Raw genomic sequence first — 18,670 nt, 5'->3', positions numbered from 1 at the left:
CAAAAGAAAAATCCCCCCACCACAACTACAATGTAGTCCTGTTGAAAACCATTTCAAGAACTTGGTAAACGTGGATTAAGTTTGTAAAGACAACATTTTTAAAGAAATAATTTATTTGTCTTTGATATGAGCGCAAAAACAAAAAGGCAAAAGTTTGATTTGACATTGGACATCAAGTTAATGCCTTGGAGAAATGTATTGCATTGACAAGCAAACTGCTTTTCCTTGTTCTAATTTTGGACAAAAAAAAAAAGAAAAAAAAAAAAAAAGAGGACATTCAAATAAATGGTAGAATGCAAACAAGCCTTTCTTCATGGGCATGACTTCTTAATGATTACAATCACATCCTTTTTTGTACACGCAGGCCGAAAAGCCAACGGGGAGCACAAGGTAGACAGTTGAACAAATGCAGGTGCAAAAATCACAGTTCAGGTTTATTAACCTTTACATACTGTTATGACCTTTTCTTGTTTTAACAAATGGAGGCCATGTTAAAATTCTCCACTTAAGACTTAATACAGGCTGAGAAAATAAAACAAGAAACGGGTACCCTGTGCAACATGAACCACAGCAGAAAATAAACATGCTGTCATTGGGATTTTAGCTGCATATGACTGCAGCCAGATTACCACAACCGCAACTTGGACTTTTATTTGAGAAACAACCTTACCGCCATCCTTTTTCATATATATATATATTTTTTATATAATCATTTTTTTTCAAAACCATAAATAAGATTTGTTTTCCAGAAAAAAAACTGTACAACAATCCATAAGTCTTTAGTGTTACACACTAAAAATACAACGTAAGCCACAGTTGCTCCAAAGGGTAACATGACACAGGAGGCAAACATCAGGCCACTGAAAATGAAAAACACCACAGTTTTAACCAAATGACGGGAAAAGTATAACCGCTTACAGTAGAACAGTAAAGATTCCCATTTATACACCTTCCCCTCATCACTCACTTATACACAAAATCCACAAGGTTAAATATGTACATAAAAGCAAACATTGCAGGGAAACAATAAGTTAAATCTTACAAAATCTCAAGACTGTACATACAAAAAAGCCTGATGGACAAAAATGTTCCAGCACAAATAAGGGGATACACTAATCCAAATATATATTTTGTTTGTCCAGTGCTTCATTTCGCCACCTCTATAAAAAGGGGGGACACGTGAATGATGGCTACTTCTAAGAACAAATGCCAGTATTTTGAAGCCAAGCACCATCCAAAGACTAGCAGCTTGTGCTCAGCATCCTTGGCCTTATCTAGGTTCACCAGATTTTTACTCCACATCCACACAACTAGATTTTACCTCCACACACAACATCAGCCATGCCTTTCACTTAGTGCCTCAAACTGCATGACCACGAGATGAAAGGACTACAAAGTACACATGGATTCCTCAAGGCAACGCTGAGGCAGAAGGTCTAAAACAGGCAAAAAAGATGGTTTTCCGACGGTTCCTTTTTTTTTTTTTTTTGCCTTGGCGCTGTCATTTTGGAGACAAATCCTGGAGGGAGGCGAAGGGAGAGTTGCTGGATGATGAGGGGGACACTCCCTCCATTTTGCCCGGGGAATCTGTCGAGGAGCAGACGCTGCTCAGGCTGCCATCCAGCATTCCATCTGGAGAGTGACTGCATGAAAGCGGTGGTTTCAGTAAAAGTGCACATTTCCTTCAGTGCAGATGCTGAAGAATCAAACCGGGTGATAAGATGTGGAGTGAAATATACAAAAAACTACTATGCTAATTACTACCACATTCTTCTTAGCATATAAGACAATGCTTTAATCACCGCTTCACAGCAGTCACAAATCAAGTCTGTGGAATTGCAGCAATGGTGATCGTTTAGGGCCACTAATCACTTTGCAATGTGACATCAGTGTCCATTTATATCTAAAAAATGACCACCGATGTAATTGTAAGACATTCTCGTGTAATTGCAATGTTGTAAAGTAACAAAGTACAAACCAACATGCAGTGCATACTGTATTCGCAAAGCATTCGTACATAGAGGCTGAAGCTGTGTTGCGACCTACAATAATTTAACTTATTTAGCGACCTCCTGTGCAGCGTCGCATTTCCTGTATTAATTGTTTTTGTATTACTTTGAAACAGAAATTCTCAAGCTGGTATTCACACCACTAATGCTACATAGGCTCCAACTCATGGTACGCCAAATACTAAAATATTTAAACAGTGTTACTTTTCAAACTGTGTGTAATGTTACAGTGGCCAAAACTATTAAATTTACTTGTTAAATATAACCTCTGCCTTGTTTTTAATGTATAATTAGGCTTTATACACTACTCTACTTTAAGATTGTATATTATGGTGGTACTTTGTGAGCCAAGTGTTTTCTGAGGTGGTATTTGGTAAAAAACATTTTTAAAAAAAAGAACCACTGCTTTAAAAAGGACCAACAAATTGCATTTTGGGACATTTGTGTGTACATACATATTATACCTGGCTGTAGAGGCAATTATTTCAGCCTGGTATGAAATCATCACTAATGCTATTAATGCAAACAGCTAAAATATCAAAATAATACAGAATCAACAAATGTTCTAATTTAGGTACAGCAGTGGGACTAGATTGGAGATTGAAAAAAAAAAAAACGTGGATGGTCTCATCTCTGGTGATCTTACACACCCGTGGCTATATTTACATGGTTATTTTTGTATGTTGGAGTAAAATATTCCTACCTGATTATCCATCCATCCATCCATTTTCTACCGCTTATTCCCTTTCGGGGTCGCGGGGGGGGCTGGCGCCTATCTCAACCACAATCGGGCGGAAGGCAGGGTACACCCTGGACAAGTCGCCACCTCATCGCAGGGCCAACACAGATAGACAGACAACATTCACACACTAGGGCCAATTTAGTGTTGCCAAACAACCTATCCCCAGGTGCATGTCTTTGGAAGTGGGAGGAAGCCGGAGTACCCGGAGGGAACCCACGCATTCACGGGGAGAACATGCAAACTCCACAGAGAAAGATCCCGAGCCTGGATTTGAACTTCAGGAACTTCGTATTGTGAGGCAGACGCACTAACCCCTCTGCCACCGTGAAGCCCCTATGTGCCTGTTAATAAGTTGGGGTTGTTCTTATGACACAGTAGACAAAAGGGAAGTTGAGAGACAAAAGGGAGAGAAAGAAAAATGACTGTATAAGTTTAATTTAAATGTTAAAAATAGTCTCTGTTCAACTGAATATAATGTTTTTTGTAGGGATGTCACAATACATTCTAATAACTCACTTTGTTGAAATACAAATTATTTGTAGTATAATACCCATTCGCATAAGTCCCGTAAATTTGAAAACAAACCGTGGAGGCATTCCAAAACATTTATAACACCATCTTGGCTTCTTTCATACTTTTAGGATTTTGCACAATTTGGAATTTGCCCATGTGGTGATATCGGCAGTTGATCCATACATGGTATACATTTACCCTAAGGGCTTTGCGCGGATCTGTCATTGTAGTCAATAAGTGCCTTTTTTGAGATCCTCTTGTTATGGGGCAAACTGGGTTGTAAATGCACAAGCATCCTCTGCTGTTGCCATTTCTAATAAAAAGGTAGTGTATAGTTCTAACTTATATTTGTCAAACTCTATATGAAAGTGCTAAAAATTACAACAAATATGGTGGGGAGAAGACACATACAAAGTGCAGCCACAAATAAAACCGCCCACAAAACGCTGCATTCTGAAGTGACACTCAAAGCAGTTTGAAAAAGGGTCTGTTAAACAATATATGCAAGATTTTGACAAAATAACCAATTACATCTTATGTAGATCACAAGGAAGTGTTTTTAAAATTAATATGACGACTTGTCCGGGGTGTACCCCGCCTTCCGCCCGATTGTAGCTGAGATAGTTGCCAGCGACCCCCGCGACCCCAAAAGGGAATAAGCGGTAGAAAATGGATGGATGGATGACCCCTTCAAAGTCACACAATTTGCTTTTAACTAGTGTGGTCAAATTATTAATTTTGTTGTTAAATGATTCACATTTTTTTGTCAAGACAGTCACAGGGTTGCTGTGGAACAAGTAAATTAATCTTGATGAAATATTATTTTGCATTAATAGTGCTTAATTTTGCATGAGCCAAGGGACTCAAAAAAAAAAGGGAATATAAATAAAGTGCTTTAGTGTGTCATGTTTTCTAAAACATTCATCCACATTTATGTGGACCTTTTAATCTTTTTGTGGAAGTACTTTGGTGAAAACAAAACTCCTTCCTTCAGAGTGTGCATGATATTTCATGTCGGTCGAATGTTCCGTCATGTTTTTGAAATCTTAAATTTTCCACAGAGAGAAAATGCTGTTTAGTCTTCCACATTGACTTGTTTGCTTTTGCAGCCGGTCCCTAACAGATAAAATCCCTATTTTCACAAGCATCTAACACTGCTTGGAAAGTGCCAAAAATGTGTTTTCAATCAGTTTTATGATGATTCATCTAGATAGAAGCGTTCATTTTGACATCCCTACTTATAACACAAAAGGGTGGCATGGAGTGCTGTGATGTACTTTTCATTCTGACGGTCAACATGGAAAATCGTTTCATAAACAGTCTAAAATGGGCCAATTGGGAAGGTATCTGGTAGTGTGGAGGCCACTACATAAGGCCAGAGACTATCCTACTGAATTTAACAGGCTATTAACCACTAACAGTAGGATATTCTAACTTTTGGTATCAGAACAATAGAGTATGTCAATACAAATACTAAAATGGCTAGTTGTTTTTGTATGCAAGTTCTGACTTTGTAAAAAAGTCTTACCAGGAGCCGAGGTCCGACATATTGGAGACATCTGAGGACAGCATTGTGGTGGTGCCTTGAAAGAGCCGCTTCGGCTGACTCTCTGTCTCCATCTCACCTGCAAAGTCAAATATGTGTAAGATTTTTTGACTCTTGAAATGTGGCTACATGATCATCTCTAAGGACTTACAAAATATCTAATTTTGAACAACTGTGTATTTATAAAAATGTATACTTCGATGCTTTTGCATGAATACATTGTGACGGTTTCCTAACAGAACTCATAGCACATACCACTACCACAGCTGACAAGGTCACAACACATTTTATCGTTTTGTTTGTTAGAATACAGGCCTCCACTGCTGCATGAAATACAATAAAATCTTAAATCAACTTTATGTTCTGTTTAATAAGGTTTACAAACAAATTGCGGAAAATGTTTTTATGACAAACCAAAAAGCTCAGTTTTAAAACGTCCACAGAAAGACTAGTTACACACATATGCTTCTTGTTGAATTGTTTTAGTGAAAGTGTGCTTTATTTTTTTCTTTATCAACTTTATTAAATTATGATCCATCCATCTTCTACCGCTTGTCCCTTTTGGGGTTGCTGGAACCTATTTCAGCTGCATTTGGGCGGAACGCGGGGTACACCCTGGACAAGTTGCCACCTCATCGCAGGGCCAACACAGAGAGACAGACAGCATTCACACTCACATTCACACACTAGGGCCAATTTAGTGTTGCCAACCCTAGGCGCATGTTTTTGGAGGTGGGAGGAAGCCGGAGAACCCGGAGGGAACCCACGCAGTCACGAGGAGAACATGCAAACTCCACACAGAAAGATCCCGAGCCCCGGATTGAATTTAGGACTACTCAGGATCTTCGTATTGTGAGGCACATGCACTAACCCCTATTTCACCATGTTGCCCTATTACCATCCATATAAAACATATTATACAATGACACCATTTAAAACAACACCACAGATACATTTCAGTCCTGTGGGAGAAATACTGAGGTCCCATTAAGGCATAGTCCACATGGGAACACATTAGATTTCTGTAACATTGAGGAAGAAATTGTCATCCAGCTTGAAAAATAACTCACCTATAAACTACATGAAGGATCCCAGAATTAGTTTTTTTTTTAAATGTTTGCAATATTTAGAAATCATATATTTCCTATCACTCATACATACCATTTAGAAATAATTGATGTATATTGTGAAAGTGAACATGTGTGCAAGTAATTGCCATGAAGTGAAAAAGGGGTAGCATTAAATAAGCTTTTAGTCTTCCGAACTTTTATTCGGACATGTAAAGAGAAATGAAAATATGTAAAGTATTTGAGGTATCATTTTCTCACAAGGAAACCTTACAATGTATTAATCCATAAACTGATATAAAATTGATTGGCGATGTAGTAAAATAAACAGTTTTACCAAATTTCAGGAGATTTCCTATATTTTGAAATGCAAATGTCGATAATATTAAAACATTCGTGTATAAGGTGTTTGTAATATGCCCTGATGTTTTTTTTTTTGCTACTAAATAACCCCAACATTAGCACCGCTTTAAACATGGTGTTGCTACTAGTCCGCCGTTTCCTTAAAAATAATGTTAAAAAAACAGGTATACTTTTCAGGTTTGGATAAATCTTACTGCAAAAGAATATAGGCTCTAAATATCGGTTATTGACCTCATTGACTACTAATAATCAAAATCTGCCCTGCAATCGGCCTCTAATGCAAATCCAATGTTTTCATACCTGTTGGTACATGTTTTAGTGCCTTTGGGTTCCCAATAAGTCTCGAGAATGTGAAATCAAACCATGGATGCACGGCAGAGATATTTATAAAACAATCTTTCATTTTTGTAAAGTTGGTCCAAATAAGCAGTTTGGATTTTGAGACTTCAGTGACATATTTTGCCTTGGTTACTTCAGCGGATATCTCCATATAAAAAGGTAGAGGTTTACCTGAAGAGCTTTGCATGAGGCCGCCATGTTTATTCAGTTGAAGTTCAAAGATGTAGTCAGTAAGTTCCTTATTTTTCCTCTATCCTCTTGTGAGGCAGACTGGCTTGTACATGCAGTCTAAAATCATACACTGTATCAATTTGTAATAACCACAAGGATGTGTATTAAATGTATAAAAAAAAAAACATGACCCCTTTATGAAAAGTGAGTGAAATTCAAGAGCTGACCTTGCAATCCCGCACATATTCGTTCAGACAAATAATTTACTATTATTAACACCTCCACCTGGAGGTTATGTAATTAACATTGCCTTTCTAGCTATTTTCTAAAAATAAAAATAATAATAAAAAAATTAAAAAAGTATGAACATGTCAAAATCTGCGACGAGGTGGCGACTTCTCCAGGGTGTACCCCGCCTTCCGCCCGATTGTGGCTGAGATAGGCACCAGCGTCCCCCGCGACCCCAAAGGGAATAAGTGGTAAGAAATGGATGGATGGAACATGACAAAATGAAAAAGTGGTCAAAGGATGAGCAGTGACATTCCAGCAGGTGACCAACACCAGCTGGAATGTAGCAAAAGTGAGGGTTTGCAGACATATTGAAGAGCTTTATCTCAATCCATTCACTAATCCACTAGTCTTTGCCACAGATTTACAACACGGCTCTTACATTTCGAGTTCAACATGCAAGCTTTCTCTTGACATGTGAGAACTACAACAGCACATCGTCTTTGATTACATGTCAACAATCTGTCGAGGCAATAAACAAGCTACGTTTGACTTGCCTTTTCTGGAGTTAATTATCAAGTAGCGTTAAGACAATGTTTACACAACATAACCTTGTTGATGACAAAATGTAATGTTGTTAACACAACATCATTTTGTTGATCATGATCAAACATGATCAAACTAAATTGTTAATTATCAAAAAAACTGCTTTGTTAAACGCACGCCATTAAATAATTGAATTTTAATTTAAAAAAGTAACCACACTGTGACTAATGGGCACAAGTATACAATGTATACAAAGTAGCTCACCTTTGCGCTTCATAGGCCCAAGTATGCTAGCTCGGATGCAGTTGATGGGACTCTGGCTCCGTCGGCTGAAGGGGAAAAAAAAATGCAGTTTACAGTAAGCTGTTCTAATTATGCAACCAACTATAGCTACAGCAAGAAGGTGCAGGTCTTAACATAATAATGTAAAGTATGCCAAATTTAAATCAAAACATAAATGCAAGTGCTTTATTTAGCAAAATCTAACATGATGAACCACGTTTCCACCAATTGGTCAAAGCAAACAGATAAACATCCATTCATTTAAAGAGCAGAAGTGTTTCCAGTAAAGTCACAATCAGTCTAAGACTCACCCAAAGCGTCGCGTTGGACTCGGTATAGGACTGGGAGTAAGGCCATTGCTGCTCACAAGAATTTGTAGAGATGGAGAGAAGCACTGCTGCTCTCAGCAAAAAAACAGTTGTACAAAAAAGGATGAGACATTAGAAACAAATCATTCAATTTTGCAGTAAAATAATGGCTGTGCTCTACGCAGTTCTATTTCCACACTCTGCTCAAGGATGTGTTGATGCCTGCCACCTGAATAGCTTTAACACCCTTCCATTTCTTCTGCTGGGCCTTTTAATCTTTCACTTAGTAGGACATTTAAAATGTATCAACAGTATGTCCTTGTCCGTGTTTAGTCAATAGATTGTTAGCCTCGTAAATTGTTAGCTTGAGCAGAGCAGTTGTTTATGTCTCTGCAGCAAACCTAACAGCTGCTTCACGGTTGCTGCTTGTTATTGTTTAGAAATTACTTCCTACTAGACGCCATGCAGCTTTTATTTAATTACCAGTTTGGGGTTAGTGGGGAATTAAGTTAGTTTAGAGTCGTTTCACCACTACCGCTTTCCATTTAGTGAAGCGGTATAATCACATAATGCATATGTAAACAAATCAAGTTCACATGTACCTTTTTCCCTATCCCTCTGGTTGGAGATGGTGCCGGGGACACGGGCACGAAGTCTATGCGCTTGGGGGATGATGATGATGCAGTCTTTTCCAAATCATTGTCGCTCTAAAAACGCAAAAATAGGGCCTAAAAAATGGGTCATCGCACACACTAATGTAGTTACAATTGTAATATAGTACAATATAAATTAAAAATAATATAGTAGTATGTTGGAGTATTATACTACCAACTCAGTCTGATCTTGAAGACTGGTGGCCCTGATAACTCCCAAATATTTTTTTCTAGCATGTTTGTCCATGCCCACTCTCTAGAGAAGAGAGCAGCAATACAGAGGGCTCAAAGCATGCCGATTTTCCAAGAACAACAAAATTCCATGAGTCACAAGTAACATCATAAAGCTTTCTTACCAGACTCAGACTTTCCTCCCAGGACTGGCTTATTTGCATAGCAGCTTGCACTTCCCTGTGCAAACACAGTAAAAAAAAAAATGGAGATGTTTATTTTCCATAACACTTCCATCAATGAAAACCACAATCAATTCACAAAGCTCACCGTTTCCCATACAGCGTGGCGGGTTGCCACAAATAGATTTGGAGCTCTGTGTTCCACCATTCTCATGAACAAATTATGACCAGGAGCCTCATGTATTTAGTGATTTTAACAGCAAAGTTGAGATACATAAAGAGTGAACCGAATGTGGAAATGTGCTGTGCCTAGCGCCAACTTCATGGTTGTTGTAAGCACATTTCTCTAAGTTGTTGATATGTTAGCGACACTCAGGTGATACTGGTTTACAGCTTAAATAAATAAAAGTTACACAATTACTCAGAAAGATTGATGTGCCTATTAGAGACAGAAGCCCCAGAGTGTGCAATTACACAAATGTAGTGAAATAATGGCAAGTCAAAAGAATAACTTAAGTGTATATTTTTTCTCCCAAACAATGACAAAAATTAGGTGGAAAATACAAAAACGGAGAAATTGTTGAACATGTCCAGAAAATGTATTTAGCTGAAATATTTACATAAACTATATTTTAAAAAACAGTATTTAATTTACTGTGTGACACTTAAAGTATTTTACCTTCTCTGTAAAAGTAGACAAACAAACAATTATCCTTCTCTGCTGACAAGCACTAGCTCCAACCTAACACACCTCTACCATGAATTGATTAACGTGGACCCCGACTTAAACAAGTTGAAAAACTTATTCGGGTGTTACCATTTAGTGGTCAATTGTACGGAATATGTACTGAACTGTGCAATCTACTAATAAAAGTATAAATCAATCCAAAAAAAAAAAACTCAGCTGCCAGGTAAAGGCATATTTTTATATTCTAGGCCCTTCCCCCAGAGCATTAAAAAAACCTCAAAATCATCAATTAAGCAAAACATAGGCTAAATAAACTGCTTCTTTCAAAATGTATTAAAACAAAAAAATCGTAGAAAAACTAAATATCCAATGTACAGTGACAAATGCCAATATGCAATATAATATTTTTGAAATGAAATTAAAAAAATTGTTAGTGACAGTGACGTCACTGAAATGCGCCCCACAATGATACTTTAAAATGCGCACAATGACTTCAGCGCAGTTTGACTCCGGCGACCGCTAAATTACCAAGTAAATTGAGAATACTTTTGTTATGCCAGAATTGTCAATTATGGATACTGAGGATAGGCAGAGGCATCAAGTGCGCACCCTCGATGCTCTGCCGGGTTTGAATAAGAGCTACGTGGTCCCCGGAGTGAATGTGTGCGAGTATCTCTGGTGGAGTGTGTGTGTGAGTGCTCCGGGTGTTTGTGTGTCTTGCGCAGATCTCGACGGAGCCACTCAGTCTCAGGATATAGAAGCTTTTGCAAAGCGGTGAAAAAAAACATTAAATTATTAGCATGTTAGCCTATTAAATTCCAGCATACAAAGCAGTTGAAATTCCCAGATTTTAAGCACAATTTGAAGCAAAAGTGGGGTTTTCTTATGTAATTGGAGCCATTTGCTGCACAGACATTGCTCGCCATCATATGACCAATATGTATATTTCAACAGGAAACATTTTCAAACAATGTAAAGAGAATACTGTATGTGATGTGCAAATTCTATCAAAAAACATTGTAGCAATGCTACCTGGTTCAACATACTTACTCTCTGAGGAACAGCATGGTTGGAAGAGACAACAAGCTGGCATTGTGCATTATTTGTGGGTTGTCTGCAAGTACATGTATTTATGTAATTGTCCTAATATTAATCCCTGAGATACATATAGAGTATATGTGCTCCCCAGTCATCACAGCATCATTACAAGTCAGTGGTTAAAGTGAGTGATGTGCTGTTTTTTTCTGGTTAAACTAGATCTCAAGAAATTTCAAACAAACCTTTTCGTGTCTGTGTTTCAAAGTATATTCATGTTAAAAATCAATGCTAAAAGTGGGAAGTAATTTCCTTGCCAAACATAATGCTGCACTAACTTGCAACAATACTGGAATAGATTACATTTTTACACTCCAGCTAGAAGCACCTCCAGCTCAATGTCGGTGAAATTTGTAAGTTTTGTCATCTTGCTCAATATTTTCTGATGGTGCAGAGGAAGGTATCGTAGAGGCATAACAAATTTTGATATGATTTGCATATTTAAATGGAGGCGTAAACAGGGAATGGCCCAGGAACTACAACATGAGCGCTCAATATCCATGTTAATTGGAATGGATAAAATAAATGTGCTTGGATTGATGTGTGTGCATACATGAAAAAGGTGTCTTCTTGTGATTGGGATTTTTACCTACTTTAAAACACTTCCTCTTGGTCTACATAACACGTAATGGTGGTTCTTTTGTCAATATTTGCATAGATTATGTTTTACAAACTATCTGAAAACCGCTTTCTAACCATCTCTTCAGAATGCATCGTTTTTTGAGTTGTCTTATGCTACCAGGTGGCAACCCATCAGTCTTCTATGTGAACGGATTGTACTGAAAACTAATTTCATTGTACTTTTTAAGTGCAATTGCAATAAGGTTGTATTCTAATATGTATGTGCTTCTCCTTTAAATGAATCTTCTCCCAGTCAGCAGTGTTGTAGTTTTCAGCGCTTCCAAATCGACTGACAGATACAAGTTTGTCCTATACGACACTTTGTATTACAAATGGCACCAGCGGAGTATGGATGTGCATCTACAGCCAGTGTGCCCGACAACAAGGGGATAAAGAAAAAGAAGGAACTTATTGATTAAAACTTTGGACGACAAAGGCGGACTCGCGGAAAGCTCTTTGGGTAAAACTTTATTATATATGGAGAGATCAGCTGACGTCACATGTAAAACCGTTACAAATGGGGAAAATTCCATATGGCTGGTATGGAGGAGGTATGAAGAAAGGCCAGATTGTTTTCGAAATTTCTACGCCATGCCTTCAGTTTGATTTCAAATTTTCAGGACTTATGTAGGTAAAATTCACAAAAACAGGTACAACAGGTAAGAAGGAAAAATTGGTTTTGCATAACAGGTCCCCTTTAATAAGTCTGAATTGCGTATATCTTTTTCTGGATTTGAGTGGACACCATTTTTAGTAAGAAATCAATGAAAGTTCTACAGGTGAACTGTACTTTTGTTTGTAATTTTGCCTATCAGTCACAATCCCTCTATGTAAGACTAACACATGTTCTTAGGGGTGTAACGGTATTTTAAATACCGTGATATACAAACCCTGTTTCCATATGACTTGGGAAATTGTGTTAGATGTAAATATAAACAGAATACAATGATTTGCATATCTTTTTCAACCCATATTCAGTTGAATGCACTACAAAGACAACATATTTGATGTTCAAACTGATAAAAAAAAATTTTTGTGCAAATAATCATTAACTTTAGAATTTGATGCCAGCAACATGTGACAAAGAAGTTGGGAAAGGTCGCAATAAATACTGATGAAGTTGAGGAATTCTCATCAAACACTTATTTGGAACATCCCACAGGTGTGCAGGCTAATTGGGAACAAGTGGGTGCCATGATTGGGTATGAAAACAGCTTCCCAAAAAATGGTCAGTCTTTCTCAAGAAAGGATTCAGCGAGGTACACCCCTTTGTCCACAACTGCTTGAGCAAATAGTCAAACAGTTAAAGAACAACGTTTCTCAAAGTGCAATTGCAAGAAATTTAGGGATTTCAACATCTACGGTCCATAATATCATCAAAAGGTTCAGAGAATCTTTTGATGGGCAGAAACCAATATTGAATGACCGTGACGTTAGATCCCTCAGACGGCACTGTATGAAAAACTGACATCAATCTCTAAGTGCAAGTTAAAGCTCTACTATGCAAGGCGAAAGCCAATTATCAACGACATCCAGAAACGCCGCTGGCTTCTCTGGGCCCGAGATCATCTAAGAGGGACTAATGCAAAGTGGAAAAGTGTTCTGTGGTCTGACAAGTCCACATTTCAAATTGTTTTTGGAAATATTCGACATTGTGTCATCCAGATCAAAGGGGAAGCGAACCATCCAGACTGTTATCGACGCAAAGTTCAAAAGCCACCATCTGTGATTGTATGGGGGTGCATTACTGCCCAAGGCATGGGTAACTTACACATCTGTGAAGGCACCATTAATGCTGAAAGGTACATACAGGTTTTGGAACAACATATGTTGCCATCTAAGCGCCGTCTTTTTCATGGACGCCCCTGCTTACTTCAGCAAAACAATGCCAAGCCACATTCAGCACGTGTTACAACAGCGTGGCTTCGTTAAAAAAAAAATAAAAATAAAATAAGAGTGCGGGTACTTTCCTGGCCCGCCTACAGTCCAGACCTGTCTCCCATCGAAAATGTGTGGCACATTATGAAGCGTAAACTACGACAGCGGAGACCCCCCGACTGTTGAACGACTGAAGCTCTACATAAAACAAGAATGGCAAAGAATTCCACTGTCAAAGCTTCAACAATTAGTTTCCTCAGTTCCCAAACCTTTATTGAGTGTTGTTGAAAGAAAAAGTGATGTAACACAGTGGTGAACATGCACTTTCCCAACTACTTTGGCATGTGTTGCAGCCATGAAATTCTAATTTAATAATTATTTGCAAAAAAAAAAATTAGTTTTTGAGTTTGAACATCAAATATCCTGTCTTTGTAGTGCATTCAACTGAATATGGGTTGAAAAGGATTTGCAAATCATTGTATTTAACACAATTTCCCAACTCATATGGAAATGGGGTTTGTAGAAGTTAGGTCTTTACAATAATGCCGTGACGCGTGACGGTTTCAAACAAATCTTAATGTTTAATATTGTTTCTGCCGCTATAGCGTTGAACAGGTCTGAAAACAAACTACATCCCCCAAATGCCTCTGCGCACCGTGAGGGGGTGTAACATTGTAAGCACAAAGTGAAGTGTGTTTGTAATAGATAAAGAGGAATTGTTTTTACACACAAATTCCTGGCGCAAGTCTGCATTCTGCATGGCTGAATGCTACTTTCATTCCAAGTGTTTCCAAGGCGACACAGAGCCAGGCAGTCACGATGCACCGTACAGAAGTTTTATTCAAACATGAGGACATGGATCTACAGTTTGTATGTTAATGCTAACGAGTTGTTGGTTGAAAAATCTAACAAAAAACTTTCAAATGCGTGTGTTCAAAACGTTATCACTGAATGTATCATACTTAAGTACTATACATACCATCAGTCGTTTTGTGTAGTTATGTTTATTATTACTTATCACCTGTTTTTATAGCTACGAAATGTTTTTTTTTTTTAAGAAACATACTTGCAAAGCCACGGTTATTTCTAAGAAAGAGTAAAGGTCATCTATTTATTTCAACTACTTTCTATAAAATACTATAGGGCTGGAAAGTGAGGGTTTTTGATTACTTGAAAAAAATGTAATCGAGGTAATCCAAGTGTATGTGCACATATGATCTTACCGTTCATGTGCTGTTTCTCTGTTCATCACGTCTACCCCTTCTTCCTATGAGAACACAGAACATAATGTTGATTTTTATTCACACAGCCAGCAACTGCCTCTCTGCCGACACGACTCTGTCGGAGTTTGATACTACCAATCGATCAACTATGTAAGACCAATGTCCCAGTTCACTCCAAAAAAATACTTTTGCATGCGTATGAGACAACAACCATCCAAAGGCATGAGGAGGAAACTATGGTCTGCCAGCTCACTTCTTATCAAACAGTGTCACATTATTCTTACTTGTTTGATTTGATGAAGCCTGGTGCTGGGAACACGGATTGGAGATGAAGGAACCTATAAGATGAATTAAAGTGGGAACATTCACAATGACATAACTCAGACATTTTTATTTTTAAAATGTGATGCACCATATTGGGCCTGTTGACCACCGTTGTGCTATTTCTGCGGCTCCGCAAGACCTCTCGCTGGAACACTTGGGAGTTATCACTGCAATGACAAACTTTTCTTCATCAGAATGTTCAAACAAGTTAACATTGGTGACACTGGACTAAACACATTTATTATTTCCTAACAACCAGCATTTTTGGCAGTGGACATTTGTGCTTTCCATAAAATGTTTTCTAACTGACAAAATAAATCTAAACCTGAAATGTCCACTGCAGAGAACATTGCTTCACATTGAGGTATAATAAAATGTTAGGGCTGGTCAGCTTTCAGGTGACTTTTCAGAATTAGGCTCAAATGCAGTCAAACCATTTACCACTGAGTGGTTATTAGGGGTGTGGAAAAAAATAGATTCGAATACGAATCGTATTGGATACGTTGTGCGATTCAGAATCGATTCTCATTTTTAAATAAATCAATTTTTTATATTTTTTTATCAATCCAACAAACCACTACACAGCAATACCTTAACAATGCAATCCAATTCCAAAACCAAACCTGACCCAGCAACACTCAGAACTGCAATAAACAGAGCAATTGAGAGGAGACAAACACGACACAGGACGAACCAAATGTAGTGAAACAAAAATTAATATTATCAACAACAGTATCATTATTAGTTATAATTTCAGCATAGCAGTAATTAAAAATCCCTCATTGACATCATCATTAGACATTCATAAAAAATTTTAAAAAAAGAACCATCGTGTCACAGTGGCTTACACTTGCATCGCATCTCATAAGCTTGACAATACACTGTGTCCATTGTTTTCACAAAGATAAAATAAGTCGTATTTTTGGTTCGTTTAATAGTTAAAACAAATTTACATTATTGCAATCAGTTGATAAAAAATTGTCCTTTATAATCATAAAAGCTTTTAAAAAAAAAAAAATCTACAACTCTGCTAGCATGTCAGCAGACTGGGGAAGATCCTGCTGAAATCCTATGTATTGAATGAATACAGAATTGTTTTGAATCGAAAAAATATCGTTTTTGAATCGAGAATCGCGTTGAATCGGAAAAAGATATATTATCAAATCGCGACCCCGAGAATCGATATTGAATCGAATCATGGGACACCCAAAGATTCGCAGCCCTAGTGGTTATAGTGCATTTTATCCTCACTCTGAAAACCCCCCCAAAATTAACTTTTTGTAAGAAAGAAGTCCAAATGAACAACTAAAACCTTAGGCCATTGATCATGGGCGCACTGTTGGATCTCCTCAACTGTCCATCACTCTGAACCAAGGAGGACGGGCTGTGCAGGTCCAGCTCCATCTTTTCTTGCTGCAGGACTCCTGAATTGAGCATACTGCAAAGTTCACTCAGGTCTACTTTTTGGAATCAAAAAGGTCCAACCCCAGGCTCTTTACATGTTTGCTCTCTGAACGGGAGACATCGTAGCAAAACAATCAATCATCTTACACGGCGAATGAAAAAAAAAAAAAGGCTCAGACCCACCTCAATCAATGAGGCCCGTCCAATGTACACAACTCTGCAGTTGGGAAAACTTAACTATGTTAGTTTAAAACAAATACCGTTGTAATTCTATGCGACAGTCCATCGACGAGTCCGAGTTAACATTGTTCGTAACGCTATGTGAAATCACCAACTTTCCTGACGCAGAGTTAGCATGCGATGGCTAAAACCAGCACAAAGCCCACTAACTCGCAAGCTGAGAGTTGCAAAAGCGTGACCGCTGACAAACAACGAGCACCATTGAATGCCAGCGCATTGAAGCGTAGCTCAGTGGTTACAACTGACAACTAGTGACAAAGTACAAAAAAATAAACGTTCGAGTTAAAAGTAATTTTAAATTGAGTGGTTCTGATAACGCGTGGCCAAAAAACATTTGATAATGTTGGGGTTAGCTTATCGCCCGCTTCCATTAGCCGACTCAACTACACAGGCTAGGAGCTAAATTAGCATCCACGCTAGCAGCCATGTCCAGAGAGCCGGGTGATTAAAACACACTCATGTTTGTCTGAGCGTGATAAAAAACAGCGTCTAAATGAAACAAATTAGGTTACGCATGACGATAGTACACGACGTGGAGATGCATTATTCCGGTTCGGCGAGTCGCCCCCAATAATGCATAAGCTCTGCAGAGTATAGCATCGTAGAAGCTAGTTGCTAACTTGCTAACAGACAACTTCACGCCCCTTTAAGACGAACACGGCTGGCCAATCACAGAGCACAACACTCGGCGCGCTACATCTGCACCGGGAAGTCGGAATGTTCGAGTTCCTTGACGGAATTTCAAGTGGAACGCCCGTCGAAGTCGGATTTACGACTCGGAAAGTCGGAGCATTCCCATCGTTTTCTATTCGGACTCCAGTACCCTGGAATGTTCTACCGATAACAGTTAGAGATGCTACCTCAGCAGAAGCATTCAAGGCCCATACTTCCATCTTCTTCCGCTTATCCGAGGTCGGGTCGCGGGGACAGCACCTTAAGTAGGAAAACCCAGACTTCCCTCATTCAAGGCCCATCTTAAAGGCCTACTGAAACCCACCACGCAGTTTGATAGTTTATATATCCATCCATCCATCTTCTTCCGCTTATCCGAGGTCGGGTCGCGGGGGCAACAGCCTAAGCAGGGAAATCCAGACTTCCCTCTCCCCAGCCACTTTGTCTAGCTCTTCCCGGGGGATCCCGAGGCGTTCCCAGGCCAGCCGGGAGACATAGTCTTCCCAACGTGTCCTGGGTCTTCCCCGTGGCCTCCTACCGGTTGGACGTGCCCTAAACACCTCCCTAGGGAGGCGTTCGGGTGGCATCCTGACCAGATGCCCGAACCACCTCATCTGGCTCCTCTCGATGTGAAGGAGCAGCGGCTTTACTTTGAGTTCCTCCCGGATGGCAGAGCTTCTCACCCTATCTCTAAGGGAGAGCCCCGCCACACGGCGGAAGAAACTCATTTCGGCCGCTTGTACCCGTGATCTTATCCTTTCGGTCATGACCCAAAGCTCATGACCATAGGTGAGGATGGGAACGTAGATCGACCGGTAAATTGAGAGCTTTGCCTTCCGGCTCAGCTCCTTCTTCACCACAACGGATCGGTACAACGTCCGCATTACTGAAGACGCCGCACCGATCCGCCTGTCGATCTCACGATCCACTCTTCCCCCACTCGTGAACAACACTCCTAGGTACTTGAACTCCTCCACTTGGGGCAGTGTCTCCTCCCCAACCCAGAGATGGCATTCCACCCTTTTCCGGGCGAGAACCATGGACTCGGACTTGGAGGTGCTGACCGGAATGAGAATCAGCACCTCCAAGTTTATATATCAATGATGAAATATTAACATTGCAACACATGCAAACAAAGCCTTTTTAGTTTACTAAATTACAATTTTAAATTTCCGGGGAGTTTCGTCTTTGAAACATTGTGTAATGATGACGTGTAAGACGTCACGGGTTTTTAGGAAGTATGAGCGCTGCGCACACACACAGCGAAATGTCGTCTGCTTTAACGGCATAATTATACAGTTTTTTTTGGACATCTGTGTTGCTGAATCTTTTGCAATTTGTTCAATTAATATTGGAGAAGTCACAGTAGAAAGATGGAGTTGGGAAGCTTTAGCCACACAAACAC

At 39.1% G+C, this 18,670-nt stretch overlaps 2 protein-coding genes and 1 non-coding gene across 5 annotated transcripts in view; all 3 read right to left on the bottom strand.

Annotated features, from left to right (window-relative positions):
* The window catches only part of ints6l (integrator complex subunit 6 like), a 48,558-nt gene extending 43,745 nt beyond the window's left edge, over positions 1-4,813 (bottom strand). The window contains exon 1 of the mRNA XM_061901690.1: positions 4,793-4,813. The gene's annotated coding sequence lies outside the window, so the exon portion shown is untranslated. The remainder of the gene's footprint in view (positions 1-4,792) is intronic.
* pabir2 (PABIR family member 2) lies at positions 76-17,745 on the bottom strand. 3 transcript variants are annotated; one of them, XM_061901694.1, is made up of 11 exons: positions 16,537-17,728; positions 16,262-16,459; positions 15,038-15,116; positions 14,910-14,963; positions 14,626-14,669; positions 9,124-9,178; positions 8,717-8,821; positions 8,118-8,203; positions 7,789-7,853; positions 4,793-4,889; positions 76-1,643 (listed from the first exon to the last, which is right to left on the bottom strand). In XM_061901694.1, exons 2-11 carry the CDS (start codon positions 16,384-16,386, stop codon positions 1,502-1,504), a joined length of 852 nt encoding a protein of 283 aa, XP_061757678.1. In that variant the 5' UTR covers positions 16,387-16,459; positions 16,537-17,728; the 3' UTR covers positions 76-1,501. The 3 variants fall into 3 exon arrangements, with proteins under 3 accessions (XP_061757678.1, XP_061757679.1, XP_061757680.1); XM_061901695.1 differs by having other exon boundaries at positions 1,448-1,696; positions 16,537-17,745; XM_061901696.1 differs by lacking the exon at positions 76-1,643 and adding an exon at positions 1,705-3,114 and having other exon boundaries at positions 16,537-17,741.
* On the bottom strand, positions 8,921-9,018 carry LOC133553713 (small nucleolar RNA U109). Its single transcript, XR_009806975.1, has one exon. It is a non-coding gene; the product is annotated as a small nucleolar RNA U109 (small nucleolar RNA).
* Positions 17,746-18,670: the final 925 nt, after the last annotated feature.

The sequence above is a fragment of the Nerophis ophidion genome, linkage group LG05, assembly GCF_033978795.1.
Source record: "Nerophis ophidion isolate RoL-2023_Sa linkage group LG05, RoL_Noph_v1.0, whole genome shotgun sequence".
In the NCBI taxonomy this organism is placed as follows: Eukaryota; Metazoa; Chordata; class Actinopteri; order Syngnathiformes; family Syngnathidae; genus Nerophis; species Nerophis ophidion.
The sequence above is the reverse complement of the archived record's forward strand: the minus strand, read 5'-3'. Positions and strand labels throughout refer to the sequence as shown.